The following is a 12,023-nucleotide window of genomic DNA, read 5'->3' as shown; positions in this document are numbered from 1 at the left end:
TATATCTAAGATGAGAAACTGCAAGATACAGAAAGGTAAAGTGACCTGCCTTCAGGTTTTAAGATTCTCAGGAAATAGTATGGTATAATAGAAAAAAAAAAAAAAGCTTTCTATTCATACAGAGCTTTCTGGAACTGCATTTAAACCCTGGTTATGCCACTTATTAGCTATATGCTGTTTATCAAGATGTTTTTGTGACCCTCCTCTTCTCATAAATAAAACAAAGATGAAAGAACTTACATCAAAAGTTTTAGAGGGGATTATATGAAACAATGTATGCAAACCGTGAAACATAGCAGGTGATTCAATTAATACCTGGCTCCCCAACTCCCACCCCTACAAATTCACTGTTCTTATAACTCTTGTAGGTAGTCACTCTAGCTTTTTAAAGGCTTTCTAAAATGCATTAATTAGCTTTTCAGTACTAATAAGTATAGTAAAAATTAATCTATTATTTAAAAACATTTTTAAAAAAATTTTGGCCACGCCCTGCAGCTTGCAGGATCTTAGTTGCCCAACCAGAGAATGAACCCGGGCCACAGGAGTGAAAGCACAGAGTCCTAACCACTGGACCACCAGGGAATTCCCTAATTTATAATTTTTAATGTTTGGTATCACAAAATACTAAAAGCCACAAGGTTGATAATTTGTTAACTATAACAGACGTAGGAGTGGATAACTGGACTGAATATGTATAAACCTCAATACTCTTGGAGGTTGCATTTTGGACAATATCTGATCATGACTTTTTTGCAATTTTATCTTTTTCCTACTGTTCAAAGTTCAGCTGATACTTTATAACACTTCACATCAAAGCTCATATCATTATTCAACAAATATATTTCTTTTTCCCTAATTGAATGTTTGCATAATTTCTTAGATGTGGATCCAGTTGGCACGGAGGCAGGAAAAATCAAAGATCTGACAACTGATTCCGCCTTTCATGATAAAAAGATGGTTCCTCGATGGGCAGAACACAGATACGGCATACCAGAATGAAAGCAGCAACTGTTGGCCACATTTCCTGCAGTTAGAGGTAACTACTGAGTCATTTGAGTATTCAGACAAGGGGACCAATGCCAAATCAAATTAGCTTAGCATGCCTTTTAGGGGAATTTATAGCATTTTCATAGCTATAACAACAAATATAGCCTGTGTAGTACTTTAAAGTTTGCAAATTGTTTTCAGCAATAAGAAAATTCTTTGGATTAGAAGCATTTCCCAAAATGAAAAATGGCAAAATTAATTATTTTACTGGTTGCAATTTATTCCAAAAAGATAAAGTGCCCTTTTATGCACTTCCATGGGATGTACATGAACTTTCATGTACTTCTCTTATCACAGTGAATACAACTATCTACCTGTATCCTGTACAGACTAGGCTTCATAAAGGCAGGAGCCATGTATCTTATTCACCTTTATATCCTCAGGTGAAAACACCTGACACATAATAGGCAGCCATGTGCCAAAAGGATGAATCTTACTCTATCTTCAGTCTGTACTTGATTGAATATTAAGTAAATATGGTAACCATAAGCCAAGTCTACAGTTAAAAGAATTTTTAAGGGCAAAAAAAAAAAAAAGTGGGGAAGTGGAAGAAGGTGGGTGAGAAGACGGGGAGGGGAGCAGCAGTCAAGCTCAAAGCCCTGGCTTCCATTTCACCAACCTTGTTCAAGACAATAATATGTCTTTATTCTTTTTTAGAGGCCCATATAGGAAAAGGAGTAGTCATTGACTTTCCAAAGGCCACAATGAGTCACTAATGTCAGTAGTGCCTACTTTTAAAAAAGAGTAACAGACAAACCCTGCCTTAGATTATGTACCACCCCCTCGCACTCACACACTACTAGAGGGGGCCAGTCACTCTACCTCTCTAGATTTGTAGGATGGGGTGGGTGGGCACACACCCATTTACCCCAACAATACCAAACCATGTAGCCATCTAGCTGCGCCATCATTTCAAACCAGTTACCTTAAACTGAGCTCTCTTCTCTATAAAGTCCCCTCCATTTACAGTACTTCCTCCTACCCAAGTCAAGTTTAGGATATCTTTTTTTTTTTTTTCTGGCTGCCTGTGCAGTTTGTGGGATCTCAGTTCCTGGACCAGGGATCAAACCCATACCCCCTGCAGTGGAAGCGCAGAGCCCTAACCACTGTCCGTCAGGGAATTCCCGAGTTTAGGCTATCTTTTGGCACTAAAGACTAGGCTATGTAGGCTTTCTGCACTCAGAGACATAGGGTTCTAAATCTTGTTTTCTTGTCAGACACTGAACTCAAGTTTCTTTAAGACACAAGAATATTAAAAAGAGACTAATCACTTATATAGAGTAAGTTATACAATTGCCCCAAGAAATAAATGTTTATCTTTTACTGACAACCCATCCCTGGTGCCCCCCTCCCCTTAATAGTTACGTGCCATCACATTTTTCACTCCTACTTGTAAAACAGTAATCTTCCCACCCCGGTTGGGATACTCTGGTAGATTCTACCTCTAACTTTCCTACCTTATCTGAAATCAGAGAGTCCTTTAAGGGAACCCTCCTTATCCATTTGAGAGAAAATTGCCTAATTCCAACAGGCATCAAGGCGAGGAAGGGAAAGAGACTTAGGAGAGGAGCAGCTCACGTTACGCCAGAAGAAGGGACGAAAGCAGGAAAGGAGGGCAAAAGCAGCTGGCCTTTTACAACAGTGGCTATAGCGGCAGCAAGACTGGTAAATAAGAACTTAGCCTCACCTGGGCTTTAATCCCAGAGTTGCCATTGACAATGTATTTCTTCTTGTTGCTCAGCATAGTGACATCACCAGCCCTACCGCCACCTCTCCAGTCCAGGGGCCCTTGTGGCTAGGCCTTTAAACTTTCCTCATCAGCAATTCTGTTGGCTCTGGTTCCAGCTAGCTTTTCTTTTCGTTGTTTTGGTGGTGGTGCCTTCCCTGGAAACCCTGAAGCACTCCAACGACCCCTCCAGCAGTAGAGCCCAATTTAATAAGGCATTTCTGTTGGTGGCTCATCAGCCATTCCTAATTCTGGTGGCTGTTTTGCTTTTATTATTATTTTTTTTCCCTAAACACCTAATTACACGGATCCTCTGACCTCGAAACCTTAACAAGTCCCTTGACAAGGCCCAACTTGCATGTGCATAACAATAGCTTATTTATATAACCAGTACACTTTTTTACCTGCTATAATTAACTTGCTAATTAGCTTCCTTTTTAACCATACCTCCTCCTTTTCCGTGTCAGATGACTTTAGTTAACCTAGTCTCATTAGAAAAAAATTAACTACAGAGCCACTAAAACAATGAGGGAATTTATAAAGATGGTAAGAAAAAAAAAAGGAGCCAAGTGCTCAGGCAGCCCCTAACCTACACTCTGTGTCCTTGGGTTAGTCAAACTGGGAGCACAGGTTTCAGCTCTGTCACTAAGAAAATCAACTTTCCAGACCACTGCTTTAATCTTAATTGTTCATCTTTTTATGCAGGTTTTGACATTCGGTTTCTAGTCCCACCTCAAGATTGTTGCTGATTAGGTGTCGAGTGATCTGCTTGCTTTTTTCAAAAACTGTGTTTTGTGGAAGGTGTGACTGGCATAGGGAGTTTTCTATTTCCTCAGGGCCCCCAGAATCATGACCTTGTTGCATATCAAGTAGAGTCAAATGAAAGGGCAAAGAATCACATTATTTATTTGTTGGTTTCTGAAAGGGACCCAGTGAATAGGAAAGCTACATTCAACTATATGTTACAGAGATTGGGGTGGGAATGTGATTTGAATTCTTCCTTTAGAATGAGTGCTTGTTCATAACATAAGGGCACATGTGATGATCAGTAATGTCTTAGCATCACTGAAATGAGGGATCACATGTCTGCTACTCCATGAGAAAGTGAGCTCCTCCAGGTCAAGCATCACATTTACTCATCCTTTTATTCTTCCTGCCAAATACAACATTTGGCACAGGGAGAAAGGTACTAAATATATATATGAATAAATAAATGAAAGATTTGTTTTTATGTGTACAGCTTTTCTCCCTTAATGGAGGCATAGACTGATTGATTCTTTTTTTTTTTTTTTTTTTTTTTGCGGTACGCGGGCCTCTCACTGTTGTGGCCTCTCCTGTTGCGGAGCGCAGGCTCAGCAGCCATGGATCACGGGCCCAGCCGCTCTGCGCCATGTGGGATCTTCCCGGACCAGGGCACGAACCCGTGTCCCCTGCATCGGCAGGTGGACTCTCAACCACTGCGCCACCAGGGAAGCCCTGATTCTTTGATTTATGCATCAGAAACTTATTGGGTTCCTAGAGTGTCAGGAGTTAAAAATGTAGAAAAAAACATATAGTTCCTGCCCTCAAATAGTTCATGGAATAGTCAGTCACAGGTCCAGAAAGATATACAAGCCTGTACTTACAACAGAAATGTGTTCAAGATTCAGTGGCAGCGTACAACACGGTGACATAAAGTCAGCAGGGTATGTTAGGCAAGCTTTCCTACAAGAGGAGTTTAGTCTGATACTTGACTCAGGAGAATGAATTTTCAAGATGAGTGAAGTAGGGTGGCCCTTCGAGGTACATAGAGCAATATTCACAGAGCAAAAGGAACACGGAACTGCCAGGAGCCCAGTATGACAAAGAACCAAGTACATGTATACAGGAAGTTAGAAGTAGCAGGGCATGCAGCTGAAGAAAAAACAGGAGCTAGTTTGTAGAGACTTTTATGCCATGATAAATCTGATAACTTTACAATTCATACAAATATTCCACAGAAGATATAAAACAAAATCTTGCACAGAGGTGACTCTATTAATCATGGAAAGATGCTATGGGCGAATGCATAAGAGTGACCAGTGTGGAGAAAGGAGCTGGAGAGACATATTCTCCTGGGAAGGCTGATGGATCAGATGAGAAGGGTAGGAGAACAAACTACTGGCGATATATCTAATAGACAATTATGCGTCGCGCATTTCCCCAGAGACCATTTCAATTTATTTGTTTATCCGCTTGTTATTTTCAATAATTTACTATCATTGCTCATCTCCAAGATATGGGAGTTTGACCCTAGAGAGAACAAGTAATTTGTTTTTGAATTTGAATAGAAGATGAAAGGGGGTTAGTGATGTTAACATTTGCATGCCGACAGATGTGTCAGCAAATGGAGAAGAGGTTCATTATTGGAATGTGACCCTTGAAAGTGTCATATTGACAATGCCACAGAAAATCACCGCTGCATGGACCAGGAATCAGGCAATCAAATTAGGTTAGTTAGATCTCAGCAGAAGTCAAAGATCCTTCCACATCTATTTTAATTCATTCTCTCTACCTTATTTCCTCTGGTCTTCATAATAGATTGTTACATATTGATCTCCCCATTAGAAAACAAGCCCTCTGAACCAGCCCTCAGTTGTGAATCATTTCTGTATTTCCCCCCAATGTCATCCGTATAGATGGTGTTAAGATAATAGCTTTGGAAATTATTTGGATTTGTTCATGTTCTTTGTAGTTATACCATTTAAAATTCTCTAACTATAAAATCCCAGATATGATTTTTTTTTTTAAAAATGAGTACTTGTTGAGCACAAGAAACAACATAAAATGGTAGATTCTTTTTTTTAGGATAATCTTCATTTTGAGAGAAAAAGTCCCTGGAAGAACAGAATAAGGGGAGGAGAACTAATATTTATTAAGAGCCTACTACGCACAGGCCTGTGTATATGTTACTTCTGTTAATCAGTATAAGAATCTTAAAAATTTGGCATAATTATCCCCATTTGACAAATTAGGAAAGTACAAATGACTGTATTGAGAGAACAAATGATTTGCCTGAGGTCTCACAGCAAGTAAGTGGGACTAGAATGTGAGCCTGTGTTTACGCCAGAGTCGAAGCTCTTTCCACTACACGAAACCTTAAGATATTGATCAGAAGACCAAAAACTCCCCTGGGTGTACCAGCCCCACCTGATTCCTCTTTTTTTTTTTATTAGTCATCAATTTTATACACATCAGTGTATACATGTCATTCCTCTTAATTTATCTTAAATTTATTTAATTTAAAATTGCTCCTTAAATTTACTTTCTTATTGGATTGGGTTTCAGAAAGGACATCATCGCAGATAATTTTGGGGCTCTGATCAAACCACAAGTCTGAAATGGCTAAATCATATACGAATTTGAAATCTAACAGCACTTTAATTGGCAACTTTGCCCAATGCCACCACCAAAAATTGAAACGGAAATTAATTGAACTCAAATATTGATGTTCACCATCATCCATGACAATCTTGATCTCTTATTCACAATTTCATGAAATGAGACAGACCAATATCTTTTTGCTTGCTTTATGAGTCTCTAAACTTCTGCTCTTCCTAACCAAGGATATTCACCCTAGAACACTCTCAGCTGGTTCCTCATTTTCTTCACTCAGGTGAAAAGGAACTCCTTGGTCTAATGGCTTAAGTCACTAGGCCTGAGCTGCAGCTCTATATCAAATACAACCAGAAGGCAATTTAGGATACTATGACTGACAGGAAAAGCCTTACCACTTAACAAGTTTATCTATCAAAGTAGTTCTCAAATTTTAGGTTCATCAAAATCACCCAGTGAGCTTATAAAAATGCATTGCAAGGCCCCACCCCAGGGTTTCTGATTTAGTAAATCTGGGTGGGGACCAAAATTTTGCATTTCTATCAAGTTTCCAGGTGCTGCTGCTGCTGCTGGTCTGGGGACCACAGTTTGAGAACCACTGCTCTAACACTCTCCAAGCATGAATCAATTAGCCCTAACTCTCTTAACTCTCTCCTTAACCAACCATTTTATCCTATCTATGGCTATGACCATGGAGGCATATTCATAGGCAGAAAAGAAAAGGTTATTTCAAAGGTCAGAGAATGGAATGAGGTGATCCTTTCTTTATACACAACACAGGATATAAAGAGAACTGGGTCTAATTCTGATTTCTACAATTTAAGGCTAAGAATAGACGGTTAACGCATTAAGAAAAATAGGACTCATGGGGAGGACAGAAGATCTATTTACCCTACAGAAGAGCACGCCAAGAAAAAACAAATTAATTCCTTTTCAAGTACAGAAAGTAGTACTACAAAGGATGGTGATCAGAGGTTCTTTTTTTTTTTTTGCGGTACGCGGGCCTCTCACTGTTGTGGTCTCTCCCGTTGCGGAGCACAGGCTCCGGACGTGCAGGCCCAGCGGCCATGGCTCATGGGCCCAGCCGCTCCGCGGCATGTGGGATCCTCCCAGACCGGGGCACGAACCCGTGTCCCCTGCATCAGCAGGCGGACTCCCAACCACTGCGCCACCAGGGAAGCCCAGATGTTCTTCTTTGTATCTCCATTTCTTAACATTTCTAGTACTTAACATCTGTAATCCTCATTTGTAAAATAGGAACAATAATACCTACTTTGTCTATCTCAAATGTGTGCTGAGAAAATACAGTAATGTATGTGAGAAGGTTTTAGAGGCAACATAATGATACACAAATACAAAATATTAACATTTCTATTTTTTTAGGTCAAAAGTTCTTCACCTAGAGTCCGTGGATGTCTAGATGCTCTAAAACAGAATGCAAAATGTTGTGTATATGTATATTTTCCTAGGGAGAGAGTCCGTAGTTTTCATCAGTTTCTCAAACGGGTCTTTGCTTTAAGTGTCAATCCTGACCCAGAGTTATAGTGAAGCTACCTCTACGGCCATTTACCAGATACCTTAAATGTTTTTGTCTCACTTCCAACTAGATATGGTTCAAGCATTCTTAGAGTCATCTCTCCCTTCCAAGCCAAATCAGCTGCTGGAAAAAATTCTTCATCTATAAAAGGGATTACTTCTAGCCGAAAGAAAATCAGGTAACCAGCTGGCTGGGTACTCAAGAAAGTGAATTAGATTTCCTATGGAAAAGTACCCAGTACTACAAAGAGCTTGAGTGGGAGGAGGAAATATTAAGATGTAGAAACTTAAAAAAAGGTTACTGCTGATCTCCATGCACATAAGAGGAGGTATTTTCACCTACCACTAGGGACTAAAGATTTCTCAGGGGAAGTGAAAATATATTAATAAAGACAGTCTTTAAAGGGATGAGTTCCCCAACCTTTTAGCAGTAAAACTGCCTGAACAAAGCTAAGAAAATCTTTCACATGAAAATAGCTGGGGAGCAGAGGCTCTAGCAGAAGTTTTCCAGTGAATGATGGAATGTTAACTTGAAGCTCTACCTTGTCAATTCTCAAGACGGGTTCTTCAAACTTCGTCCTGGCTTATTTCCCTGCTGGGAGTCAGAGATGTGAGTACTGTCAACTGCTGTCTGTGGTCCTGAGTCCTATTCTCTGAGGGGTATGCCAGTCCCTTTTTGCTACTGATCATTAACAAGAAGGGAGGTATTATCATGCACCTTCTCTGCTAAATTTTCCCCCTGAAAGAAGGTTTGAGAGCCTTGTCATACTTCCTTTGGGGGCAAGGACAGTCTCAGTGGAAAATTCATTACATTAATATGTAAACTGGAACATGAGTTATTTGTTAAAGCTATCTTAAATGGAAATTTTGACCCACTGTGGGAACTGGCTCCAGGGTTTCCTCTTGGGGATTAAAAGGCACTCTAACATTTCACAGGTAAAGTCTGGAAATCTATAGGCAACACACTAGAGGGTGCTCAGTGGCTCACTGCGGTGGCTAAGTGGATACTGGTGGCAGCCTAATGAAGCACTTTCAGACCAGGTCAGAACTTAACAACTATGTGGTATCTGAAAGAAAGCCTCAAGAGGTTAATCTTTGGCAAGGGAAAGATAACAGATGAAAAAACTGAGTTATTGAGGCCAGCCCCTCCCTACTTTTTCTCATTGTTCTTAAAAAAACTACTGATCAAAGGTATTTTGCTGGTTTTTGAGAGAGAAGGGCCAGGAAATTGCTAAGTAGAAGAGGTGCCATATTGAAAACAAAGCAGAGCTGTGCTTTCTTAAATAATGTTTTTTAAAAGCTGGGAAGTCTTAGGTGGTTATCGCTTGAGCAATAGTCACACTAACTCCTTTAGGACAGTTATCTTGTTCACTTAAATAAAAAGAAGGTGAGTAGGTAAAAGTCCAGTAGGAGCTCCTCTTGAGAGGATGTGCTCAGCAGATAAGACAGTGCCGAGATGTATTATTTGTGAGAATAAGAGTTACTATCACACTTTCGTTGACTGAATTGACACACCAGTGTTCTGCGGAATTCTTCTGTAATATTCCTTTATAGAAGTACCAAAGGTCAATATCTTCATGTGGGCCCTCACCTAAGAAAACCAGAATTCCTGCTTCCCCTTCTTGTTACTAGTGAGTGCTGGAGATTCAAAAACAAACTTAGAAATCCAACTAGAATTATTATCTGAAATTTTTCCATTAGTTCTAAAACACTGCGTTATTTGAAATAAGCTTGTGGATGGGTAGGATTTCTTTTGATCAAATGTCTTAAAACTGAGCACAAGGTTCTGGAACAACATTAAGAACAACAAGAGGAATAACCGCAACAAAAATAATATTTGTTATGGGAGTTGAAACATGGGCTAGTCAGTTGGGCCTTTGTTAGGTCTACTATATAACAGTCTCATTACTGATGGTTATTTCCCTAAGCCCATAATTCCATAAACACTGAAAAGAACTTGGAATATGTTGTATACAGTCTAACCAGTTTTCAACGGGGAAAAATATATACATTTAATATATATATTATATATGTGTGTGTATATATATATATATCTTATATATATAAAAAAACATAAGCAGTATATAGACTATAAGAAATCAGGCTAAACCTGGAAGAAAGCAGACAGGAACATAAGGATGGTTGCTGTTTTTAAATCAAAAGTTAAAATTGGATCTAAAATATTAGGTTTTATGTGCTAGTTCTTATCAACAAATTAAGTCCTTATCATAATTATATTTAAAATATCAGGCAAAAAAGATATTTTGAAAAACAGTACCAAGGGAGCCATATAGGGACTTCCCTGGTGGTCCAGTGGTTAAGACTCCACTCTTCCACTGTAGGGGGCACGGGTTCGATCCCTGGTTGGGGAAGTAAGATCCCACATGCCATGAGGCATGGCCAAAAATTTTTTTAAATTAATTAATTAATTCAAAAAGAGAGCTATATATTTCCTGCCTTTTAGAAACACACATATAAAGAATATCTGGGGAACTGTTTTGGCTGGTGGGAGAAAAATGGGCAGATAGGGGATAAATGTCTTAAGTCTTCTCAGGCTTGAAAGAGAGCACCATTTCTACAAGTTGTTTTTGGTTTTTTTCCCCTCACTATTCTTTTTCTTTACCCTCATGAGAAGTAAACTAAGCATTAGTTTGCAAATAGAATGCAAAGCAATCACAGTATAACACAATCCATGCAGTACACCAGCAGCAGTGGGGAAGCTCACCCCAGCCCAGACAACCAGGCAATAAGCTGACTCTGGCCAGGCAGCTCTCAGACCTTCCCAGCTCACTCATAATTTAAAAAAATATTTTTTTTTTAAGAAAAAAGAAAGGAAAGCTGCAAGGGTGACCCAGGACATAGGAATTAACCAGAAATTAGAGTAATAACTGTTTTCCCAACCACAGGTCTTGGTAGGGACTTTTCACAGCGATCCCTATCACCTGTCAGAAATGGCTGCCTCATTATCAAGAAACAGAAGGAAAAGCAAAGTGACCAAAGAACTCACCATCCACTCAGGCATGTGAAAAGCTGAGGTGCCCTCATTACCGTCCCCATTCTCCATAGTGCAGGCTTGGGTAATCTATGTCCTGAAGCAAAAGGGAAAGTGGTTTGGAAATGCCAGGGTTTTCTGAGTGCCCAAAAGCAGAGCCAAACCTAGTGATTCAGAAGTTCACAACATCTAGCAGAAGCTGCATCCCCTTTCACAGAGGCTTCCTATTAAAATCAAGATCATTAGTCAACTGTCTGATAAATCCCCTACCGGCTAGCTGCAAATCTTCTGATTCAAAATCAGAGCCGATGCAAGGTTCTACACCCAGGCACTACACCCAGGCACCCAGGCACCCAAGGTTCCTACAGGGCATTCCCTGTTTAATGCTACCCAGACAGTATCCCCACCTCCCCGTGGGGACTTTCTGCAGCAACAGTCAGGCTTCCTCTTTTTCCAACCCGCCCCCCACCCCCCCCCCCCGCCATAAGGCACTTGTTAACTTTCTCCCGCCCCTGAGGACGCGTCACTGGAGATACTGATACCAAGATCAATAAGGATTGAGGTCAAGAAGGCACACCCATTTCTTGAGAGTTGCTTGATTTGGATCTGCACAGTAAACAGGCGTTTCCTTGCGATCAAGAGTTCCTTATGGCTTTCAAGTTTAAACAGTTATGCGGAAGCTCCCCATCTGCTCACACCAGGGATCTGGCACCAAACTCAGGCATATCTCAAGTTAAATTCTTATTGCACAGGAGATTTGGATGGAGCCAGGGAAGATCTCTTGCAAAATCAGAACTTAGAAGCTCTGAAGAAAGTTCTAGGACCACAGCTCCCTCTGCTGGCTCCCTGTGCTAGGTACATGAAAGTCTAAGGGTCTTCAGCTACCAAAAGATAGGCGTCCACTGTAAATTTCCTGCTTCCCTGAGGCTAGTCAGGAGCTACCACAGCGTAGGTAGGTAGGTTTGGGGGAGCCAGGGTTTCCAATCAAGACTAGTGTTGTCTATTTTATACATAGTAGTTTGTGCCTCTTAATCCCCTACCCCACTTTCCCTTTCCCCACTGGTAACCACTAGTTTGTTCTCTACGTCTGTGAGTCTACAAGGATATACTGTACAGCACAGGGAGTAAAGCCAATATTTTAAAATAACTTTCAACTGAGTATAATCTATAAAAATATTGAATCACTATGTTGTACACCTGAGACTAATATAATATTGCAAATCAACTAACTTCAATTTTTTTTTTTTTTTTGTCGTGCTGCATGGCTTGTGGGATCTTAGTTCCCCGACCAGGGGCCCCAGCTGTGACAGCGAGAGTCCTAACCACTGGACCACAAGAGAATTCCCTATACTTCAATTTAAAAAAAAA

General features: G+C 40.2%; 1 protein-coding gene across 6 annotated transcripts in view; it reads right to left on the bottom strand.

Annotated features, from left to right (window-relative positions):
* Positions 1-12,023, bottom strand: part of AHCYL2 (adenosylhomocysteinase like 2) — a 178,721-nt gene that overhangs the window by 52,941 nt on the left and 113,757 nt on the right. For 2 of the 6 annotated variants that reach the window (XM_082632675.1, XM_082632676.1), the window contains exon 2: positions 10,671-10,752. The exons of the other annotated variants lie outside the window; for them this stretch is intronic. In XM_082632675.1, the coding sequence (XP_082488801.1) occupies positions 10,671-10,727 (57 nt within the window). In that variant the 5' untranslated portion in view covers positions 10,728-10,752. The remainder of the gene's footprint in view (positions 1-10,670; positions 10,753-12,023) is intronic. 6 annotated transcript variants of the gene reach the window in all.

Source organism: Mesoplodon mirus (genome assembly GCF_964341445.2).
Source record: "Mesoplodon mirus genome assembly, chromosome: 9".
Classification (NCBI taxonomy): domain Eukaryota; kingdom Metazoa; phylum Chordata; class Mammalia; order Artiodactyla; family Ziphiidae; genus Mesoplodon; species Mesoplodon mirus.
Note: the sequence above shows the minus strand (reverse complement) of the source record. Positions and strands in the feature narration are given on the sequence as shown.